The following is a 21,782-nucleotide window of genomic DNA, read 5'->3' as shown; positions in this document are numbered from 1 at the left end:
CGGGGTGCAATGAAATTCCTTGCTAATGTGAAGCTCACAGATGAAGCTCACAAAACTCTTTCCCCTCTCACCTTAAACCTGTGCCCTCTAGTTTTAGAATCCCCTACACTGGGGAAAACACTGTGATCATTCACCCTTTCTACGCCCCTCGTGAGTTTATAAACCTCTACAAGGTCACCCCTCAGCCCCCTTCTCTCCAGGGAGAACAGTCCCAGCCTGTCCAGCCTCTCCCTGTAACTCGAGCCCTCCAGTCTTGGTAAAGTCATCAAGAGATTCACTTGTATCCTTCTCCCTGTTATTCAGCACACCCTTCTCTCCTTTCTGTCCATCTTCCCCCTCCTATCCCACTGCCCTCCCACCCCTCCCAACTCTCTCCCGTCCTATTCAACTTCAGCTACAGCCCCCCACAACTTTTATTTCCCCTTCATTACAATCATTACATTTCCCCTTTAATGGAATCTCTCCAACTCTGCAGGCTCCTGTGGTCATCAGCCGAGACCACCACGATGTGAGTGGGACGGACAGCCCGTTCAGAGAAACCTCCAATATCTACGATGGATCAGCATTTTGTGCAGGTCAGTGACTCTCCCTCTGAACGACCCCATGATGGACGGTCAGTGCACAGATGACCAGTTGGAACTCCTTCAACTGTGGAGCCTTTGCTGCAGTTTAATTAGATCCTGGGTAACCTGTATCATAATTCACTTAGCAACCTCGGTAAACTTTAGTGCCATTCCCCAACAGAAGTCCATCCACACTATAGCAGTCTATAGCAGAGGAGGAGCCCATTTGGTCTCTCTCTCTCTCTCTCTCTCTCTCTCTCTCTCTCTCTCTCTCTCTCTCACTCTGTCTGTCTGTCTGTCTGTCTGTCTCTGTCTGTGTGTGTCTCTCTGTCTCTTGCTCTCTCTCTCTCTCTCTCCCCCCTCTCTCTCCCCATCTCTTTCTCTCACTCTCTCTCTCGCTCTGTCACACCCTTCATGATTTTAATTCCTTTCATCAGATCCCCCCACGACCTCCTCTCCTCCAAGTGTGACCCAACCAAAGTTTTATACAGCTGCAGCTAACTCTTACACTCAATGCCCCACCCGATGAAGGCAAGCGTGCCGTACGCCGTCTTTCCCACCCCTATCTGCTTGCATGGCCACTTTCAGGGAGCGATGGACCTGGACCCCAAGATCCCTCTTAGAACTTCACTGCTGATTGGCTGAATGATGAATAGTTAACAAGAACTGTTCGGTTAACTGACACTGCTGTACTCTCTCCATCCCCAGACATGGCAGTGCAGAACTTTGTGGGTGATTCTTTCCGAGGAGCGACGTGGGTGGCTTTGCACAATGGCGGAGGTGTGGGGTGGTGAGTGTAGCACTTTGCATGAGGCGTGGCTTTCAGGAACAACGCTGTACGATATGGCAATGTTACAGAGACAGAGGTGAAGGGATTACATTGAAGGTATGGAAGTATAGGATTTTTTAGATATTCATTCAAGGGCTGTGAGCTCCGCAGGCTGAGCCAGCATTTAACTGCCCGTCCCCAGTTGCCCTTGAGAAGGTGGTGGGGAGCTGCCTTCTCGAACCGCCGCAGTCCTTGAGGTGTGGGTGCCCCCACAGTGCTGTTAGGGAGGGAGTTCCAGGATTTGGCCCAGTGACGGTGAAGGAACGGCGATATATTTCCCAGTCAGGATGGGGTGTGGCTTGGAGGGCAACTCCCAGGGGCTGGTGTTCTCCGTGCTCCTGCTGTCCTTGTCCTTCTCGCTGGGAGAGGTGGTGGGTTTGGGAGGTGCTGTCTCTCGGTGAGTTGCTGCAGTGCGTCCTGTAGATGGTCCACACTGCTGCTGCCGTGTGTCGGTGGTGGGGTGAGTTGGTGGCCAACTCCCAGGGGGTGGTGTTCCCTGCATCTGCTGCCCTTTGTCCTTCTGGGTGGGGGAGGTGGTGGGTTTGGGAGGTGCTGTCTGACGAGTCCTTCCTCCTGTACGCCTCTGAGACGTGATGAGGGTGGGGTAAACTTTTCTCGGGTTGACAAGCTGCGACTAGAGGGTATCGCAGGGATCGGTGCCTGACCAGCAGGTCACAGCCTCGATCATGGATTTGGCCAAGGGGACCAAATGTCGTCATTCCAAATTTACTGTGGATGTAAAGCTGGTTGCAGTTGTGAGCAGGGAAAATGTAAGAGGCTTCAGAGGGAAACGGACCAGCTGAGTTCGTGGGCAAAAGATGGAAAATAGAACACAGAACAGTACAGCACAGAACAGGCCCTTCGGCCCACAATGTTGTGCTGACAAGGCTATTCCCTCCTACCTATGGAAAAGATTTGTGGAGTCACACAGCACGGAACAGGCCCTTTGGCCAACTTGTCCCTGCCGACCACAATGTCGATGTTCCTGCGTTTGGCCCATATCCCTCTGAACCTTTCCTAACCACCTGCCAATAATGTGGAAGAATGTGAAGTTATCCATTTTGGTGCATACAAGTTTGTTTTGTGCGTTGATATTCAGAGGGAGCTGGGTGTGCCTGTACGCAGGTCACTGAGAGCAGGTGATCAGGAAGGCAAGTGGTCTGTTGGCCTTTGTTACCAGAGGATTTGAGTGCAGGAGTGGTGATGTCTTCCTTCAGGCTGGGGCAAAGTCTGCAGATGCTGGAAATCCAAAATATAAACAGAGACTGCTGGAACCACTCAGAAGGTCGGGTCACATCGGTGGGGAAGAGTGTTGACCACATCAACACTCCAGGTCAAAGACCCTTAAGCTGCAGTGAAGGGAGGTGGAGACTGTGGTTGAGAAGGTACCAATTACTTTACAACCTGTCAGAGGGAACAAGACGATGCAGAGGCAAATTGAAGCAAGGGTACGGCCACAGTTGGGAATAAAGGGGGGGGGTTACCGAAAACTGTCCAGAGTTGAAGGTTGCATCGTGCCCAGTTGGAAGATGAAGTGCTGTTCCTCAAGGTTGGTTGGACATCGATGGAGCAATGTAAGAGATAGCTCAGAGTGGGGGTGGGATGGCGAATTAAAGAGGCAGGCAACAAGAAGCCCAGGGTCACTGCTGGACTGAACGGTGGCGCTCAGCAGAGTGACCACCCAGCCTGTGTTTGGTATCTCCAACGTAGAGGAGGCCACACTGTCAGCTCTGGCTGCCGTCGGCCGACGAAAGGGTGGTTTGGTTCCTGGGTGGTGGGAGGGGAGGGAAGGCAACGGGTCGTGTATCCCGCACAGTTGCACAGGGAAGGGATGTGGTTGGAGAGCTGGGAGAACAGAGGGAACGGTCCCTTTGGAATGCAGGAAGCTGGGGGGGGGGGAGTTTGGCGGCGGAATGCTGTTGAAGGTGGCGGTAGTTACGGAGGCTGATCCACTGAGTGACGAAGGAGATTGGGAGAAAGGTGAGCAGCGGGCAAGACGTCCTCAAGGAGAAGGTGAGAGCAGAATGAGACACCTCGACTGTGGTGGAGGGGAGGTCATGGTTAAGCAAAAAGGAAAATATCTTAAGGATGTGGATAGCCTTGACCTCAGAGCAGATCCAACAGGGAGACACAGCAGGTGCTGAAATCTGGAGCAGTAAGCAAAGTACTGGAGGAACTCAGCAGGTTGAGCAGCATCTGGGGAGGGTAATGGGCGATCAGCATTTTGGGTTGAAACCGATCCTCTGGACTGAAAGATAGAGGGGAGACAGTCAGTAAAAAGAGGCAGAGGGAAGGCTGGAGCAAGAGCTCGAAGTGATAGGTGGAAGATTGATAAGGACGGTGTAGAGGGAGCTTCACCCTGTGTCTGATCCCAGGAGTGTGCGATGGGACGGTGTGGAGGGAGCTTCACCCTGTGTCTGACCCTGGGAGTGTGTGATGGGACGGTGTGGAGGGAGCTTCACCCTGTGTCTGATCCCGGGAGTGTGCGATGGGACGGTGTGGAGGGAGCTTCACCCTGTGTCTGACCCCAGGAGTGTGTGATGGGACGGTGTGGAGGGAGCTTCACCCTGTGTCTGATCCCGGGAGTGTGTGATGGGACGGTGTGGAGGGAGCTTCACCCTGTGTCTGACCCTGGGAGTGTGTGATGGGACGGTGTGGAGGGAGATCTTCACTGGTTTACAACTTCCTTCCTGTTACACAGGGGAGAGGCGATAAATGGCGGGTTCGGACTGGTGCTCAACGGTTCCAAGGACGCTGAGGAGCGGGCAAGGATGATGCTGAACTGGGATGTGTCCAATGGGGTGAGTGACAGATGTGCAGACAGATGGGGTTAGTTAGATTGGCATCATGGTTGGCACAGACATGGTGGGACGAAGGGCCTGTTCCTGTGCTGTACCGTTGTGTGTTCGCTGTCACTGGGCAGCGCTCGTTGCCCTTCACTGGGTCTTCAGTGGGGGCTTGTTGGCGGAGCTGCCACAATGCAAGTTCTTTTTGTTGTTGCTGCAGGTGGCTCGTCGCTGCTGGTCGGGCAGTGCCGGGGCCTACCAGACGATCTGCAGGACCATGAGGGAGAACAGTGGGCTGAGCGTCACCCTCCCTCACAGGGTGGAGGATGAGGCCATGCTGGACAGAGCCCTGCGGAGGTAGACAGCGCGTCCACTCCCGAACTGATGGCTTCCGTAAACCAATCTCAACCAGTCTTGTCAAAACCCCACACCACAGAATGCCTGGCCTTGTTGGTTCATTATTTTCGACCAATCAATGTCATGAATTTCAATCATAAGGACCTAATAACTAGGGCCAGGACGGGACCCTTTGAACTTGCCCCATCATTGATTGAGATATTGGCTGATCTACCTCAGTCCCATTTCCCTGCCCAATCCCTACCCTCGATTCCCTCAATACCCAGAATCCTATCAATCTTGTTTTGAATGAACTCAGTGACTGAGACTCCACAGGCTTCTGGGGGAGAGGATTCCAACAGTTCACCATCCTCTGAGTGAAGAAATTTCTCCTCATCTCAGTCCTAAACAAACCATCCCTTATCTATCAACTGTGACCCTGGTCATACACTCCTCAGCCATGGGAAACACCCTCCCCACATCCAGGCTGTGGAGAATTTTCAGTGAGACTCCCCTCATTCTTCTAGACGCCAGAGGATACAGGCCCAGTCGACCCAACCTCTGATGAGGCACGTTTAGATGCAAGTGGTCTCAGGATAATGGGTCCGCCATCTGGGACCGAGATAAGGAGGAATTTCTTCAACCAGAGGGTGTGAGTCTTAGGAATTTTCTCCCTCAGAGAGCTGTGAATACTTGACACTGGGATAAGGGGAATTGGGGGTATGGTGGTTAGGCGGGAAAGTTCTTCAAGGTCAAACATCATCCACGATCCTGTTGAGTGACAGGGTGGACCTGAGGGGCCAAATGGACCACTTGTAGATCTCCTAATTCTTATGCTCCCATCATCAGTTCTTTCCCCCGGGTGATTCTGTCCCAGGTAACACTATCCCATTCGATCCTATCCTCTGACAAAAAGTCAGAGTGAGGTGAGAATGTGGTAGAGGTTAAGTTGTTCTTCAGTCACCTACTATCTCCTCCTCTCTTAGATAAAGTCACATAAATTGAAGAGAAGAAGAAGGAGAAAGTTTGTTAACAAGAATGTTAACTCCCTGAGGTCAAAAGATCACAAAAATCCGCAAATAAAAATCAACGATGTTACACCACCTGTTTCTGCGAGCAGCTATTCTTCGATCCTCCCCTCTGCATTATCAGGAGTAGTGTGGCTGCCGTGCTCTGGGGAATATTTCACTTCATCATAACTGGTTATAAAATCCTGTGTCAGTATTTATAATGTTAAATCTCCACAATTCAGTTTTATTTCAGGGTGTGGAGCCACATGAGACTGGTTCACGTCAGTGAGCTGGGGACCTGCTAGCCAGCCACCTCTGTGGCTAAGGAGATGGTGCAGCCGGGAGGGCTTCAGATTTTTGGATCATTGGGCTCTCCTCCAGGGCAGGTGGGACCTGCACAAACAGGATGGTTTGCTCCTGAACTGGAGGGGGACCAGTATCCTCATGGGAAGGTTTGCTGGTGCTGCTCGGAGGGGTTTAAACTAGAGTTGCAGGGGGGTGGGAACCAGAGTGGCAGGGCAGCAGGTGGAGGGGCTGTGGGGAAAGTAGATGCTAAGCAGAGAGAAATCGACAGGTTGATGAGCCTGGTGGGAGGAATGTCCTGAGATGGGTCTATTTCAATGCAGGGAGTATTGTAGGTGAGGCAGGTGAACTCAAGAGCGCGGATCAGCATGTAGAATTATGATGTCGTAGCCACGAGTGAGACCTGGTCGCAGGAGGGGCAGGACTGGCAGCTCAATGTTCTGGGGTTCCGTTGTTTCAGACATGATAGAGGGGGAGGTATTAAAGGGGGAGGGGTGACATTACTCAGCAGGGAAAATGTCACAGCAGTGCTCAGAGAGGACGTACTGGAGGGCTCGACTACCCAGGCAATTTGGGTGGAGTTGAGGAATAAAAAAGGGACGACCATGTTAATGGGACTATATTATAGACCTTCCGATGGTCAGCGGGATTTAGAGGAGGAACTTTGTAGAGAGATAGCAGACAGTTGCAGGAAATATAAAGTTGCGATAGTAGGTGATTTTAACTTTCCACATATTGATGGGACTCCCATACTGTTAAAGAACTGGTTGGGATTGAGTTTGTCAAATGTGTTCAGGAAAAAAAACGGAGGCTTCGTGGGCTTCACTTCGGAGCAGATAAGTTTTTCTTTTTATTAAGTTTGAAGTATAAGGCTTAGTTTTTAATAGGGTTAGAATTTACTAGGGTTAGTATTTTTTATTTTTTATAAGTGTTTTAAAAGTTTTTAGTGGTCGAGTGGGGGCTGGACTGCACAGGCGCGGCGCGGGCAGTTTAAAAAGCCAACCGCCTATAGAGCGGGCAGCGTCGGAGCGGGCAGCGGAGTGAGTGGGAGCAGAGTGTTCTGGGCTTTGGCTCAAAGGGCTTCGGTGAAAAGGGGTAAGGCAGGTGAGTAGCTGGTAGGTAGGCAAAGGTTACCTGTTATCTGTGATAAATATTTAAGTAGAATATCAGGAGGGGTAATAAGAGCAGCGGCCAGTGTGTGAGAGGCTCAGGGTAGGAGGGGAGCCTTGAGGCTTTGGCTCAAGAGGCTTTGGCGAGCAGAGGCTGAGGAAGAGCTAGCACCCTAAGAGGTAAGGCTGGTAAGTTCCTTTAAGCTAATTAAAATCGGATTGGGTAATAAAGGCAGCAGCTCGGGCAGTTGTGTGCTCCGAATACAGTATGTGGGAAGTCAGGGTCAGCACGCTTGTCCCTGATGACTACACCTGTAAAAGGTGCATCCAGCTGCAGCTCCTGGGGAACTGGAGCTGGAGCTGGATGAACTTCGGATCATTCGGGAGGTAGAGGCAGACATAGATAGGAGTTTCAGGGAGATAGTTACACCTAAAAGTCAGGAGGCAGGTAGCTGGGTGACTGTTAGGAAAGGGAAGGGGATTAGACAGAAGGAGCAGAGCACCCCTGTGGCCGTTCCATTCAACTATAAGTATACCGTTCTGGATACTGCTGGTGGGGACGACCTACCAGGGACAAGTTGTAGTGGTCGAGTCTCTGGCACCCGAGGTGGGACCCTCATCTCAGATAGGAGGGAGGGTAAAGAGGAGAGCAGTAGTGATAGGGGATTCAATAGTTAGGGGGGCAGATGGGAGATTCTGTGGGAGAGATCGAGAATCCCGGATGGTCTGTTGCCTCCCTGGTGCCAGGGTCCATGATATCTCAGATCGAGTTCTTGATATTCTCAGGAGGGAGGTTGAGCAGGCAGATGTCGTGGTCCATGTTGGGACCAATGACGTGGATAGGAAGGAGGAGGAGGTCCTGCAAAGAGAGTTTAGGGAATTAGGTGCAAAGTTGAAGGACAGGTCCTCCAAGGTTGCAATCTCAGGATTGCTACCAGTGCCACGTGCTAGTGAGGCTAGAAATAGGAGGATCATGCAGCTAAATACGTGGCTAAGGAGTTGGTGCAGGAGGGAGGGCTTCAGGTTTCTGGATAATTGGGCTTTGTTCCAGGGAAGGTGGGATCTGTTCCGAAGGGGCGGTTTACACCTGAACTGGAAGGGGACTAACATACTTGCGGGTAGGTTTGCCAGTGCTGCTCCAGGTGGGTTTAAACTAGATTTGCAGGGGGAGGGGAACCAGAGTGTTAGAGAAGAAAGTGAGGAGGAAAATGATCGTGTGAGGTCTGCAGGTATGGACAGAAATCAAAGGTTTGTACATGATAGAAATGTTCTCAGGTGCATCTATTTCAATGCAAGGAGTATTGTAGGTAAGGCGGATGAGTTTAGGGCGTGGATTGGCACGTGGGATTACGATGTTATTGCTATCAGTAAGACATGGTTGAAGGAGGGGCAGGACTGGCAGCTTAATGTTCCGGGCTTCCGTTGTTTCAGACGTGATAGAGGGGGAGGGATGAAAGGGGGAGGAGTGGCGTTACTGGTCAGGGAACAGATCACAGCCGTGCGTAGACAGGACAACCCAGAGGGCTCGTCTACAGAGGCCATATGGGTGGAGCTGAGGAACAGGAAAGGTGTGGCCACACTAATAGGGTTGTATTATAGACCGCCCAATAGTCAGAGAGAATTGGAGGAACAAATCTGTAGGGAGATAGCAGACCGATGTAAGAAACAGAAAGTTGTAATAGTCGGGGATTTTAACTTTCCACATATTGACTGGGACTCCCACACTGTGAAAGGGTTGGATGGCTTGGAATTTGTCAAATGTGTTCAGGAAAGTTTTCTAAATCAATATATAGAGATACCAATGAGAGAGAATGCAATACTTGATCTCCTATTAGAAAACCAGGCAGGTCAGGTGACAGAAGTATGTGTAGGTGAGCGTTTTGGGTCCAGTGACCATAATGCAATTAGTTTCAAGATAATTATGGATAAGGACAGGTCTGGTCCTCGAGTGGAGGTTCTAAATTGGAGAAAGGCCAATTTTGTGGAAATGAGAAAGGATCTAGGTAGGGTAGATTGGGATAAGTTATTTTCTGGCAAGGATGTGCTCAGTAAATGGAAAGCCTTCAAAGATGAAATTTTGAGAGTGCAGAGTTTGTATGTCCCTGTCAGGATTAAGGGCAAGGGTAACAAGCATAGGGAACCTTGGTTTTCAAGGGATATTGGTGAGCTGGTTAAGAAAAAGAGAGAGGTGTATAGCAGGTATAGACAACTAGGAACGGATGAGGTACTTGAAGAGCATAGGAAATGTAAGAAAATACTAAAAAAGGAAATCAGGAAGGCAAAAAGAAGACATGAGGCTGCTTTGGCAGATAATGTGAAGGTAAACCCAAAGGGTTTCTACAGGTATATTAAGAGCAAAAGGATAGTAAGAGACAGAATTGGTCCCCTAGAAGATCAGAGTGGTCGTCTATGTGTGGGGCCTCAGGAGATGGGGGAGATCTTAAACAGTTTTTTTGCATCAGTATTTACTCAGGAAACTGGCATCGTGGATATGGAAGGAAGGGAAGCAAGCACTAGTGTCATGGAACATATAGAGATTAAAAAGGAGGAGGTACTTGATGCTTTACAGCAAATAAAGCTAGATAAATCCCCAGGGCCTGACAAGATATTTCCTCGGACCTTGAGAGAGACTAGTGTAGAAATTGCAGGGGCCCTGGCAGATATATTTCAAATGTCCTTAGCCACGGGTGCGGTGCCAGAGGACTGGAGGTAGCTCATGTTGTTCCATTGTTTAAGAAAGGCTTGAAGAGTAAACCAGGTAATTACAGGCCAGTGAGCCTGACATCAGTAGTGGGTAAATTATTGGAAGGTGTTCTGAGAGAGAGGACATATAAGTATTTGGACAGCCAAGGGTTGATTAAGGATAGTCAGCATGGCTTTGTGCGTGGTAGATCATGTTTAACGAATCTTGTGGAGTTTTTTGTGGAGGTCACTAAGAAAGTAGATGAAGGTAAGGCTGTGGATGTTGTCTACATGGACTTTAGTAAGGCCCTTGACAAGGTCCCACATGGGAGGTTAGTTCAGAAGGTTCAGTCAATGGGTATCCATGGAAAGGTTGTAAACTGGATTGGAATTTGGCTGAGTGGGAGAAGACAGAGAGTGGTTGTGGATGGTTGTTTCTCAGATTGGAGGCCTGTGACTAGTGGTGTGCCTCAGGGATCTGTGCTGGGGCCATTGTTGTTTGTTGTCTATGTCAATGATCTAGACGATAATGTGGTAAATTGGATTAGTAAGTTTGCGGATGACACTAAGATTGGAGGCGTTGTGGACAGCGAGGGAGGCTTTCAAAGCTTGCAGAGGGATCTGGACCAAATGGAAAAATGGTCCAGAAAATGGCAGATGGAATTTAATGCAGACAAGTGTGAGGTGTTGCATTTTGGAAGGACAAATTAAGGCAGGACATACACAGTAAATGGTAGGGCACTGAGGAGTGCGGAGGAACAAAGGGATCTGGGAGTTCAGATACAGAATTCCCTGAAAGTGGCGTCACAGGTAGACAGGGTTGTAAAAAAGGCTTTTGGCATCCTGGCATTTATAAATCAAAGTATTGAGTATAGGAGTTGGAATGTTTTGGTGAGGTTGTATAAGTCATTGGTGAGACCAAATTTAGAATATTGTGTGCAGTTCTGGTTGCCGAACTACAGGAAGGATGTCGGTAAGATTGAAAGAGTGCAGAGGAGATTTACAAGAATGTTGTCGGGTCTTCAGGAGTTGAGTTACAGGGAAAGACTGAGCATGTTAGGACTTTATTCCTTGGAGCGGAGAAGATTGAGGGGAGATTTGATAGAGGTTTATAAAATGATGAGGGGCATAGACAGGGTAGATGCAAGTCGGCTCTTTCCACCTAGATTAGGAGAGATAAGTACGAGAGGACATGGTTTTAGGGTGAAAGGGGAAAGATATAGGGGGAACATTAGGGGGAACTTCTTCACTCAAAGAGTGGTGGGAATGTGGAACGGGCTGCCATCTGATGTGGTAAATGTGGGCTCGCTCTTAACTTTTAAGAGTAAGTTGGATAGATACATGGACGAGAGAGGTCTGGAGGGGTATGGACTGGGGGCAGGTAAATGGGACTAGCGGAATAATGTTTCGGCACAGACTAGAAGGGCCAAATGGCCTGTTTTCTGTGCTGTAGTTGTCTATGGTTCTATGGTTCTAAAGTTTCCTTGATCAGTATGTAGAGGTCCCAACTAGAGAGAATGTGATACTGGATCTCCCCCTTAGGGAATGAGACAGGGCAGGTGACAGAAGTGAGTGTAGGGGAACACTTTGGATCTAGTGATCATAATTCCATTAGTTTCAAGATAATTATGGAAAAGGACAGGACTGGTCCTTGGGTTAAGATTATGATCTGGAGGAAGGCCAATCTGAGATCTGAGGGGGAACTTCTTCACTCAGAGGGTGGTGCGAGTGTGGAACGAGCTGCCAGCGGAAGTGGTGGATGCGGGTTCAATTGTAACATTTAAGAGAAGTTTGGATAGGTGCATGGATGGGAGGGGTTTGGAGGGATATGGTCTGGGTGCAGGGAGATGGGATTAGGCAGTAGATCAGGTCAGCATGGACTAGGTGGGTCAAAGGGCCTGTTTCTGTGCCGTAGTGCTCTATGACCTTGGTGAATCAAATGTTTAAGTGTGTAGTACACAGACCAATTTTCCCCAGGGGATGGGATGAGAGAGCAGACCCAGTCCTGCTGCGAAAGGTGTTGGTGTTAACAAGTTAATCATGGATGGTTCCACTAGAGAAACAAAGGACTGCAGATGCTGGAATCTAGATGGCAAACACTCTGATGCTGGAGGAACTCAGCAGGCCAGGCAGCACCCGTGGAGAAAAGCAGGCGGTCAACGTTTCGGGTCAGGACCCTTCTTCAGGACTGAAGATAGGAAAAGGGGAAGCCCAATATATAGGAGGGAAAAGCAGAGCAGTGATAGGTGGACAAAAGGGGGGAGGTGAGGTGGGCACAGGGTGGTGATAGGTAGATGCAGGTAAGAGATAGTGATCGGGAGGTGCGGGGGAGGAGGGGAGAGCAGATCCACCGGGGGATGGGTCACAGGTAAGGAGAGAGGAAAAAGAGATAGAGGCTAGGAAAGGGAAGAAGAGAAGAGGCCTGGTGAGGGGGGGAGGGTGTTGTGGGGAAGGGGGGTGTGGGTGGGAATTACCTAAAGTGGGAGAATTCAATGTTCGTGCCGTCAGGCTGCAAGGTTCCAAGACAGAAAATGAGGAGCTGTTCCTCCAGTTTGCGCTTGGAATTCTCCTGGTGGTGGAGGAGGCCGAGGACTGACGTATCAGTGACAGTGTGGGAGGGGGAGTTGAAGTGACCGGCGACGGGGAGACGCAGATCGCGGTTACGGACGGAGCGCAGGCGTTCTGCGAAACAATCTATTTGTCCCTGGCTGTTCCATTTGTTTGTATTTGGATTTATCCCGTGAATATCACATCCTTCATGGGCTAGCTGTAGGATATCACAAGTTTTTAACTGGGTAACCAGTTCTTCCTCAAGTACACCCATCACTCAGAAAATCCCGACGGTTTGGCATCTGATCACCAGGTGATTTTATCCTCATTCTCTCCCCATTTGCCAGGGCCCCAGTTCCCACGATCCCATCCCTCGTCATCAAATAAATAAACTTACAGCATGTTGGGTTATAAATAGAATTGATATCCAATACTCCAGAAAATATTCCCGCCCGACATCACCAAAGCCCTGAGCATGCCAAGTTATCGAGGTTTTACTGTGTCCCTTCCACAACTGCACAGATTAGTGAAACATCACACCTACACAAGTCACCTACACCTACACACTCTCCACTCTCGAGAAACTTAACACCACCCAGGACAGAGCAGCCGCTCATTCAGCACCCCACCCAGCCCCCTAAACACCCCCTCCCTCCACCACCAGCGCACAGGGGCCGCAGTGTGCACCGTCTACACAACGCACTGCAGTTACTCAGACAGGCTACTCTGACAGCACCTCCCAAACCCACCACCCCTCCCAGCGGGGGCAGGGGTACACCACCTCCTGCAGGTTTGGAATTGGAATTGGTTTATTATTGTCAATTGTACCGAGGTACAGTGAAAAACTTTGCTTTGCATGCCGTCCATGCAGATCAAGTCATTACATCAGTACATTGAGGTAGCACAAGGTAAAACAATACAGAATGCAGAATAAAGTGTAACAGCTACAGAGAAAGTGCAGAGCAGGCAGACAATAAGGCCATAACAAGTTGGATTGTGAGGTCAAGAGTCTTATCATATTAGGGAACAGTTCAATAGTCTTATAACAGCGGGATAGAAGCTGTCCTTGAGCCTGGTGGTACGTGCTTTCAGGATTTTGTATCTTCTGCCCAATGGGAGGGGGGAGAAGAGAGAATGTCCGGGGTGGGTGGGGTCTTTGATTATGTTGGCTGCTTTACCGAGGCAGCGAGAGGTGTAGACAGAGTCTATGGAGGGGAGGCTGGTTTCCATGATGTGCTGAGCTGTGTCCACAACTCTCTACAGTTTCTTGTGGTCACAGGCAGAGCAGTTGCCGTACCAAGCCGTGATGCATCCAAAGTTGTGGAGAAGGTGGGAGAGGGATGGATGGGAGGCTAAGGTAGCTGGGGAGTAAAGTTCTTTAGGTTCTTCGGGACTATTCGGTAAGTGGGACAGTTAATGTGTTGCAAATAGCAAGGCTGTCAGACATACCCGGTAGGTGAGGCTGTGCTAATGGAGGGAAGTAAACAGCAAGTATTCAGAGATAACTGGCCATTTCCAACATGCCAGCTATGATGCAGAGAAGGTGAGTCACAAAAAGTTGGAAAAATTTGATATCAAGTCTGGAAGATACAACATACGAGCTGCTGGAGGAACTCAGCTGGTCAGGCAGCATCTGTGGAGGGAAATAGACAGTCGACGCCTCGGGTCGTGACCCCCCTCTCCAAGTTATGGACCATCCTTATTTGGAAATATGTCACTGTTCCTTCACCGTCACTGGGTCTAAACCCTGGAGCTCCCTCCCCACCAGTGCCGTGGAAGCTCCTCTCACCAGAAGGACCTCAAGAAGGCGCAACAAACAATGTGCAGGAGGAACTCAACCGAAAGTGTGAGCGTTTCAGGTTCAAACCCTGCACTGGGGCAACTCACAACCAGCAGGGGCTGTCAGGGATGGACAATAAATGCTGGTGAATGAATAATAAGAAAATCAAAGCCCCTGTTCCAACAGACCTATGGGAGGAAACTGATATCGTTTTCCCCCAAGGCCAGCACGGCAGTGTAACGGTTAGTGTAGCGCTTTACAGCACCGGCAACACGGGTTCAATTCCCGCCGCTGTCTGTAAGGAGTTTGTATGTTCTCCCCGTGTCTGCGTGGGTTTCCTCCGGGTGCTCCGGTTTCGTACCACATTCCAAAGACGTACGGGTTAGGAAGTTGTGGGCGTGCCATGTTGGCGCTGGAAGCGTGGCGACACTTGCGGGCTGCCCCCAGCACACTCTACGCAGACGATGCATTTCACCGTGTGTTTCGATGTACGTGCGACTGATAAAGATCTTCTCTTAATCCAAAAGGAACTAAAACGTGGCAGGACAGTCAGTAATTTACTTGCCAGCTCTGAGTGTTCAAATCCTATCCTGGCTGGAGAAGTTGAAGTCGGGAACCAAAGTAGACAATGCTGGAAACACCCTCCCCCCCCCCCCCCCCCCCCCCCACAGCTTTTCAAAGGGGTCGCTCTCTTTGTGAGATCCGGGTCCAATCTTCCATCTCCAGCTTACCACTCTGCATTGGACGGCGCTTTCCCCAGCAACCACAGGCGATGCCACACCTGCCCTCTCACCTCGTCCCTTCCCACCACCCAGGAACCCAAACACTCCTTCCAGGTGAAGCAGTGACTCACTTCCTCCAACCCAGTGTCCTGCATTGGGTGTTCACACTGTGCTCTCCTCTACACTGGAGAAACACACAGACTGGGTGACCGGTGTTACAATGAGGCCCAACAAGGAACAACACCTCATCCTAAGGTGCATTCTAGGACAAGTGGGAAGCCAGGGAAGAAATTGTAGGGACCCTTAGCAATGAGTGACGTCTCGGAAGACCGGAGGGTGGCTGATGTTGTGTCTTTATTTAAGGAGGGCAGCATGGACAGGCCAGGGAACTACAGACTGGTGACCCTAACACCAGTGGTGGTAAAATTACCGGAGGGGATTCTGAGGGACAGAATCTACCTGCATTGGAAAAGGCAAGCTCTAGTTAGGGACAGTCAGCATGCGTTTGTGTGTGGGAAATCGGGTCTCATGAATGAGGTGATCAAGGGGAATAATGAGGACAGGACCCTGGGGAGTGTTGTAGGACAGACAGATCTAGGGCTACAGGTACATAGTTCCTGAAAGTGGTGACATGGGTAGACAGGGTGGTGACGAAGGTGTTTGGCACGCTGGCTTTGATCAGTCAAGGCACTGAGTACAAGAGCTGGGACGTCATGTTACAGCTGTACAAGACATTGGTGAAACCATAGAACCATACAGCACAAAACAGGCCCTTCGGCCCACCGTGTCGTGCCATCCATCAGACCACCCTCACACTACCTAACCCCTTCCTCCCGCATATCCCTCTATCTCACGTTCCTCCATGTGCCTATCCAACAAGCTCTTGAACCTGTTCAATGTATCTGCCTCCACCACCACCCCAGGCAGTGCATTCCATGCACCAACCACTCTCTGGGTGAAAAACCTCCCTCTGACATCTCCCCTGAACCTCCCACCCATAACCTTAAAGCCATGACCTCTCGTCTTGAGCATTGGTGCCCTGGGAAGGAGGCGCTGACTGTCTATCTATTCCTCTCAATATTTTATATACCTCTATCATGTCTCCTCTCATCCTCCTCCTTTCCAGTGAATAAAGCCCTAGCACCTTAAGCCTCTCCTCATATTCAATACTCTCCAATCCAGGCAGCATCCTGGTAAATCTCCTCTGCACCCTCTCCAATGCCTCCACATCCTTCCTATAATGACGCGACCAGAACTGAACACAGTACTCTAAGTGTGGCCTAACTAGAGTTTTGTAAAGCTGCATCATCACCTCGCGGCTCTTAAACTCAATCCCGCGACTTATGAAAGCCAACATCCCATTGGCCTTCTTAACTGCTCTTTCCACCTGTGAGGCAACTTTCAATGAACTGTGAATATGAACCCCCAGATCCCTCTGCTCCTCCACACTGCCAAGTACCTTGCCGTTTACCCTGTACTCTGCCCTGGAGTTTGTCCTTCCAAAGTGTACCACCTCACACTTCTCCGGATTGAACTCCATCTGCCACTTGTCAGCCCAGCTCTGCATCCTATCAATATCCCTCTGTAAGCTCCGACAGCCCTCCACACTATCCACAACACCGCCGATCTTAGTGTCGTCCGCAAACTTACTAACCCAGCCCTCCACCCCCTCATCTAAGTCATCTATAAATATCACAAAAAATCATCAAAAATATCAAAACCTGGAGAATTGTGCGTAGTTCTGGTCGCCCAGCTATGGGAAGGATGTGATTAAGCTGGAGAGGGGGCAGAAAAGGTTCATGAGGATGTTGCTGGGACTGGAGGGCTGGAGTTATAAGGAGAGTGTGGAGTGTAGGAAGCTGAGGGATGACTTTATAGAGGTCTATAAAATCACGAGGGGAATAGATAAGGTAAATGATACAGAAAGGAAGTTGTGGGCATGCTATGTTGGCGCTGGAAGAGTGGCAACACTTGCGGGCTGCCCCAACACAAAAAGGTGCATTTCGCTGTGTGTCTTAATGTATGTGTGACTAATAAATAAATTTCTTATCTTTTTCCCAGAGTAAAGGAGTCCAAAGCTAGAGGGCATGGGTTTAAGGTGAGAGAGGTAGATTTAAAGACAAGTTTTTCGGAGGGTGGTGGGTATATGGAACGAACTTCCAGGAAGTGGCAGAGGTGGGTACAATTACAGTGTTTAAAAGACAAGAGACACCTACGTTAGACTATTGTTTATTGACTACAGCTCTGCCTTCAATACAATAATCCCAAGTAAGCTTGTCACCAAACTCCAAGACCTGGGACTCAACACCTCCCTCTGTAACTGGATCCTTGACTTTCTAACAAACAGACCGCAATCAGTGAGGATAAGCAGCAATACCTCTGGCACGATTATTCTCAACACTGGTGCCCCACAAGGCTGCGTCCTCAGCCCTCTACTCCCTATACACTCACGACTGTGTGGCCAGATTCTGCTCTAACTCCATCTACAAGTTTACAGATGATACCACCATTGTAGGCTGTATCTCAAACAGTGATGAGTCGGGGTACAGGAAGGAGATAGAGAGCTTAGTGGAATGGTGTCATGACAACAACCTTTCCCTCAATGTCAACAAAACAAAAGAGCTGGTCATTGACTTCAGGAAAGGGGGCGGTGTACATGCACCTGTCTACATCAATGGTGCTGAGGTCGAGAGGGTTGAGAGCTTCAAGTTCCTGGGAGTGAACATCACCAACAGCCTGTCCTGGACAAATCACTTAGATGCCACGACCAAGAAAGCTCAACAGCGCCTCTACTTCCTCAGGAGGCTAAAGAAATTTGGTTTGTCCCCTTTGGCTCTCACCAACTTTTACTGATGCACCATAGAAAGCATCCTATCTGGATGTATCACGGCTTGGTACGGCAACTGCTCTGCCCAGGACCGCAAGAAACTGCAGAGAGTTGTGGACACAGCCCAGCGCATCACGGACACCAGCCTCCCCTCCTTGGACTGTCTTTACCTCTCGCTGCCTTGGTGAAGCAGCCGGCATAATCAAAGACCCCACCCACCCGGGTCATTCTCTCTTCTCCCCTCTTCCATCGGGTAGAAGATACCCCATGCCCTGAGGGCACGTACCACCAGACTTAAGGACAGCTTCTACCCCACTGTGATAAGACTATTGAATGGTTCCCTTATACAATGAGATGGACTCTGACTTCACGATCTACCTTGTTGTGACCTTGCACCTTATTGCACTGCACTTTCTCTGTAGCTGTGACACTTTACTCTGTACTGTTATTGGTTTTACCTGTACTACATCAATGCACTCTGTACTGACTCAATGTAACTGTACTGTGTAATGAATTGACCTGTACAATCGGTATGCAAGACAAGTTTTTCACTGTACCTCAGTACAAGTGACAATAATAAACGAATACCGATACCATGGATAGGAAAGGTTTGGCGGTCTATGGGCCAAAGTCAGCAACTGGAATGAGCTCAGGTAGACAACCTGGTCGACCTGGACAGGTGGGACCTGTTTCCTGCTGTATAACTCTGAGTCTATCTTCCCCCTGGCCTTCTGATTCATGTTGAATTTTCCACCTCTATAACTCAGTCTTTCTGTCGGTCTGAATCAGAACCAGTTATTTCTGCCTGCCATCATTCTGCCTCTGTTTTGTTTGTCTGGCCTGCTGACCATGTCACAGAACCGTTAACGACACGTTACACAGACAAAGAAGCTTAACCTGATGCTAACTGCTGCTCTAACTGCTCCATTAACCCATTTGATCTCTCCCTATCAAAGATACTCCCTTTGTTCTTGCAGCCACCTCAGAACCAGGATCAGGTTTATTATATGACGTGAACTGTGTTGTTTTGTGGGTGCAGTGCAAAGGCATAAAATTACTATAAATTACAAAATAAATAAATAGTGCAAAAAAAAGGAATAATGAGACATCTGGTTCAGAAATCTGATGGTGGAGGGGAAGAAGCTGTTCCTGAATCATTGAGCGTGGATCTTTAGGCTCCTGTACCTCCTCCCTGATGGCAGTAATGAGAAGAGGGCATGTCCCAGGTGGTGAGGGTCCTCAGTGATAGATGCTGCCTTCTTGAGGCACCACCTCTTGAAGATGTCCTCGATGGTGGGGAGGGTTGTGCCCGTGATGGAGCTGGCTGAGTCTACAACCCTCTGCAGCCTCTTGTGATCTGTGCATTGGGGCCTCCATACCAGGCAGTGATGCAACCAGTCACCGTGGTAAATGTGACGATCGACTCTGGAGACAGGCTGGAAACACTCGCCCCTGGTGCAGTGCAGAAGGGATGCAGTACTGTCTCTGTCAGTGGTAGTAACAGAGGAACTTCCCAATGACATGCGTTCATGAGGTGTAGGAATGGTGAGGGTGAACTAGTGTGCTGCAAGGTTCCCACAATAGAATTGCGATAATGACCAGATCCTGAGCCCTGGATCCAGTTGAAATTTTCCTGGTTTCCTTGTGTTAGGAACCCTGAAACCTTTAGTGACAACAATCATTTTGATTCCATTAGTTCTCCACTGTGCTCTTCATCTGCTGATGTTAGAATCCAGTCCAGGTTTTCCCATTGATGGCCACAATTAACTCTTAGTTGCTAATTAGAGTGGCACCTGTGTACAGTTAACCCCTGCTGGGTCAGAGCTTTGCCTCCCTGGGTCCTGGAGGGATCACAGTGGGGGTGATGGCAATGGAGAGTGGACAGGCAATAGAGTACTAGCTTTAATCTGCAGTGGACTGGAAGCTGAAAGGTTGGGATTGGTGTTGTGGTTAGAAACCCCTCCCTGACTGTGTTGTGTTCTGGGACCCAGACACTGGCCACTGGAACAACACAGTGAGCAGGACCATCCTGGGACTGAAAGGGTTACAGTTTGAGAGGATATTGCACAGACGTGTGTTCCCTGGGCAGACCATTAAGGGAGGTGTTGGTTTACTAAGGGGGTTAAAATGGCTAAAGGATTTGTAGTGGGAATGGAGAGGAGCTCTTGATTCTGTGGGTGTTTAGAAAGGTTTAGTCAGAATTGAGCTGCCCATTGACTTGGGAGTAAAGCTGAGATTTGGGGGGAACTTTCACCCGGAACCTACTGATCATCAGGAGCTTTCAAAACTGAGAGTGGTGGATCTCTGTTAAATGTTTATGTGAGTTGGATTGCACCTGGATAAACCCAATTGAGAATATTTATTATGGAGGGAGTGCAGTGGTGATTCGCCAGGCTGGTTGCAGGGACTGTGGGTTTGCTGAATCAGCAGAGTGAGGACACCGGGACTGTGTTCTCTGCAGTTTAGGTTAAAATGCCCTGAAATCATAGCAGGGAGCTGAAGTTTGAATGACCTGCTTCTCTGCTGTACACCAGGGTTCATTTATAGAACAATGATGGCACAACAGGGGTTAAACAATGCTGAAAACCTTGGGCCTGTGGGCAATGGGATTAAATCATCTCATTGGTATATATTCAAGATAGATCAATGAATACTTGGGTGTAAATAGGTCAGAGGAAGTGGGGAGGGCCTGTGGCAGTGGTTAGTTTGGCCATAATCTGATTTAATGTGAGAGGAAGACATGGTGATGTCCAGGTTTCCTTGAATACATTGAGCTCTGGTGAGACTGCATTTGGAATATTGTGCACCAGTGAGTTGTCCCTGCCAAACAGTGCAATAAAGATTCATTGGATTGATCCCAGGTATTGCAGAGAATCTTTGGAATTCTCTGTCAAGGGGGCTGTAGAGACTCGAGTCACTGGGTCTATTCAAGATCGTTGCAACACACAGAACACTGGAGGAACTTGGCAGGTCAGGCAGCATCTATGGAGGGAAGTAGACAGTCAATGTTTTGGGTTGAGACCCTTCATCTGGACTGGTGAAGGGTTCCTGGATGAACTGCCTAATTGGACCCAGAAGTAGCTTGGTGATAGGAGGCAGAGGGTAGTGGTAGAAGGATGCTTTTTAGAAATCTCCCTCAACAGTCGGGATCAGTGAACCTTGGTCTAGGTGAAAGGTCTCCACCTGAAATTATCGACTGTCCACTTCCCTCTACAGATGCTGCCTGACCTGCTGAGTTCCAGCTTTCCATGTGTTGCTGCAGATTCCAGCATCTGCAGTCTCTTGTGTCTCCATATTCAAGACGGCGATGGATAGATTTCTATGTGTTAAGGGAACCACAGAACATGTGAGTGCAGGAAGATGGCCTTGAGATAGAAGATTAGCTCTGTTGATGAATGGTGCAGCAGAGAGATGGTCCGAATGGCCTACTGCTTGTATCTCCTGCTGAATATCTGACGATGATTCTGTGTTTGGAGGCTGGGGTCATCAACAGCTCTTTGTGGAAGTTGTGTAGGGTGGGTCAGAGCCTGATTTTTATGATTGTAGGTGAAGAGGTTGAATGGTCATCTTGCTCTTGAGGGGTTTAATGGTAAATTGGCAGATGTACCAAGGTACAGTGAAAAACTTTTGCATGCCATCCATAAAGATTATTTCATTATAACAGTACGTCAAGGTAGTACAAGGTAAAAACAACAACAGAATGCAGAATAAAGCGTTACAGTTGCAGAGAAAGGCAGACAATAAGGTGCAAAGCCATAATGAGGTAGATTGTGAGGTCGAGTCCATCTTATTGTACCGGGGACTGTTCAACATTATAACAGCGGGATAGAAGCTGTCCTTGAGCCAGGTGGTACATGCTTTCAGGCTACGTTAGACTATTGTTTATTGACTACAGCTCTGCCTTCAATACAATAAGCCCAAGTAAGCTTGTCACCAAACTCCTAGATGTGGGACTCAACACCTCCCTCTGTAACTGGATCCTTGACTTTCTAACAAACAGACTGCAGTCAGTGAGGATAGGCAGCAATATCTCCAGCACGATTATTCTCAACACTGGTGCCCCACAAGGCTGTGTCTTCAGCCCTCTACTCTACTCCCTATACACTCATGACTGTGTGGCCAGATTCTGCTCTAACTCCATCTACAAGTTTGCAGATGATACCACCGTTGTAGGCCGTATCTCAAACAGCGATGAGTCGGGGTACAGGAAGGAGATAGAGAGCTTAGTGGAATGGTGTCATGACAACAACCTTTCCCTCAATGTCAACAAAACATTGCTGAATGT

The 21,782-nt window shown here is 49.2% G+C and overlaps 2 protein-coding genes across 16 annotated transcripts in view; one reads left to right on the top strand and one right to left on the bottom strand.

Annotated features, from left to right (window-relative positions):
* uroc1 (urocanate hydratase 1) overlaps nucleotides 1–5,617 on the top strand; it is a 135,332-nt gene extending 129,715 nt beyond the window's left edge. For 12 of the 15 annotated variants that reach the window (XM_052017447.1, XM_052017461.1, XM_052017459.1 and 9 more), the window contains exons 17-20: nucleotides 476–575; nucleotides 1,272–1,353; nucleotides 4,094–4,193; nucleotides 4,399–5,617. In XM_052017447.1, the coding sequence (XP_051873407.1) occupies nucleotides 476–575; nucleotides 1,272–1,353; nucleotides 4,094–4,193; nucleotides 4,399–4,539 (423 nt within the window). In that variant the 3' untranslated portion in view covers nucleotides 4,540–5,617. The remainder of the gene's footprint in view (nucleotides 1–475; nucleotides 576–1,271; nucleotides 1,354–4,093; nucleotides 4,194–4,398) is intronic. The other 3 variants (XM_052017449.1, XM_052017453.1, XM_052017454.1) reach the window with 3 other exon arrangements.
* cfap100 (cilia and flagella associated protein 100) overlaps nucleotides 1–21,782 on the bottom strand; it is a 118,496-nt gene that overhangs the window by 34,941 nt on the left and 61,773 nt on the right. The gene's annotated exons all lie outside the window — the stretch shown is intronic.

Source organism: Pristis pectinata, chromosome 6, assembly GCF_009764475.1.
Source record: "Pristis pectinata isolate sPriPec2 chromosome 6, sPriPec2.1.pri, whole genome shotgun sequence".
In the NCBI taxonomy this organism is placed as follows: Eukaryota; Metazoa; Chordata; class Chondrichthyes; order Rhinopristiformes; family Pristidae; genus Pristis; species Pristis pectinata.
The sequence above is the reverse complement of the archived record's forward strand: the minus strand, read 5'-3'. Positions and strand labels throughout refer to the sequence as shown.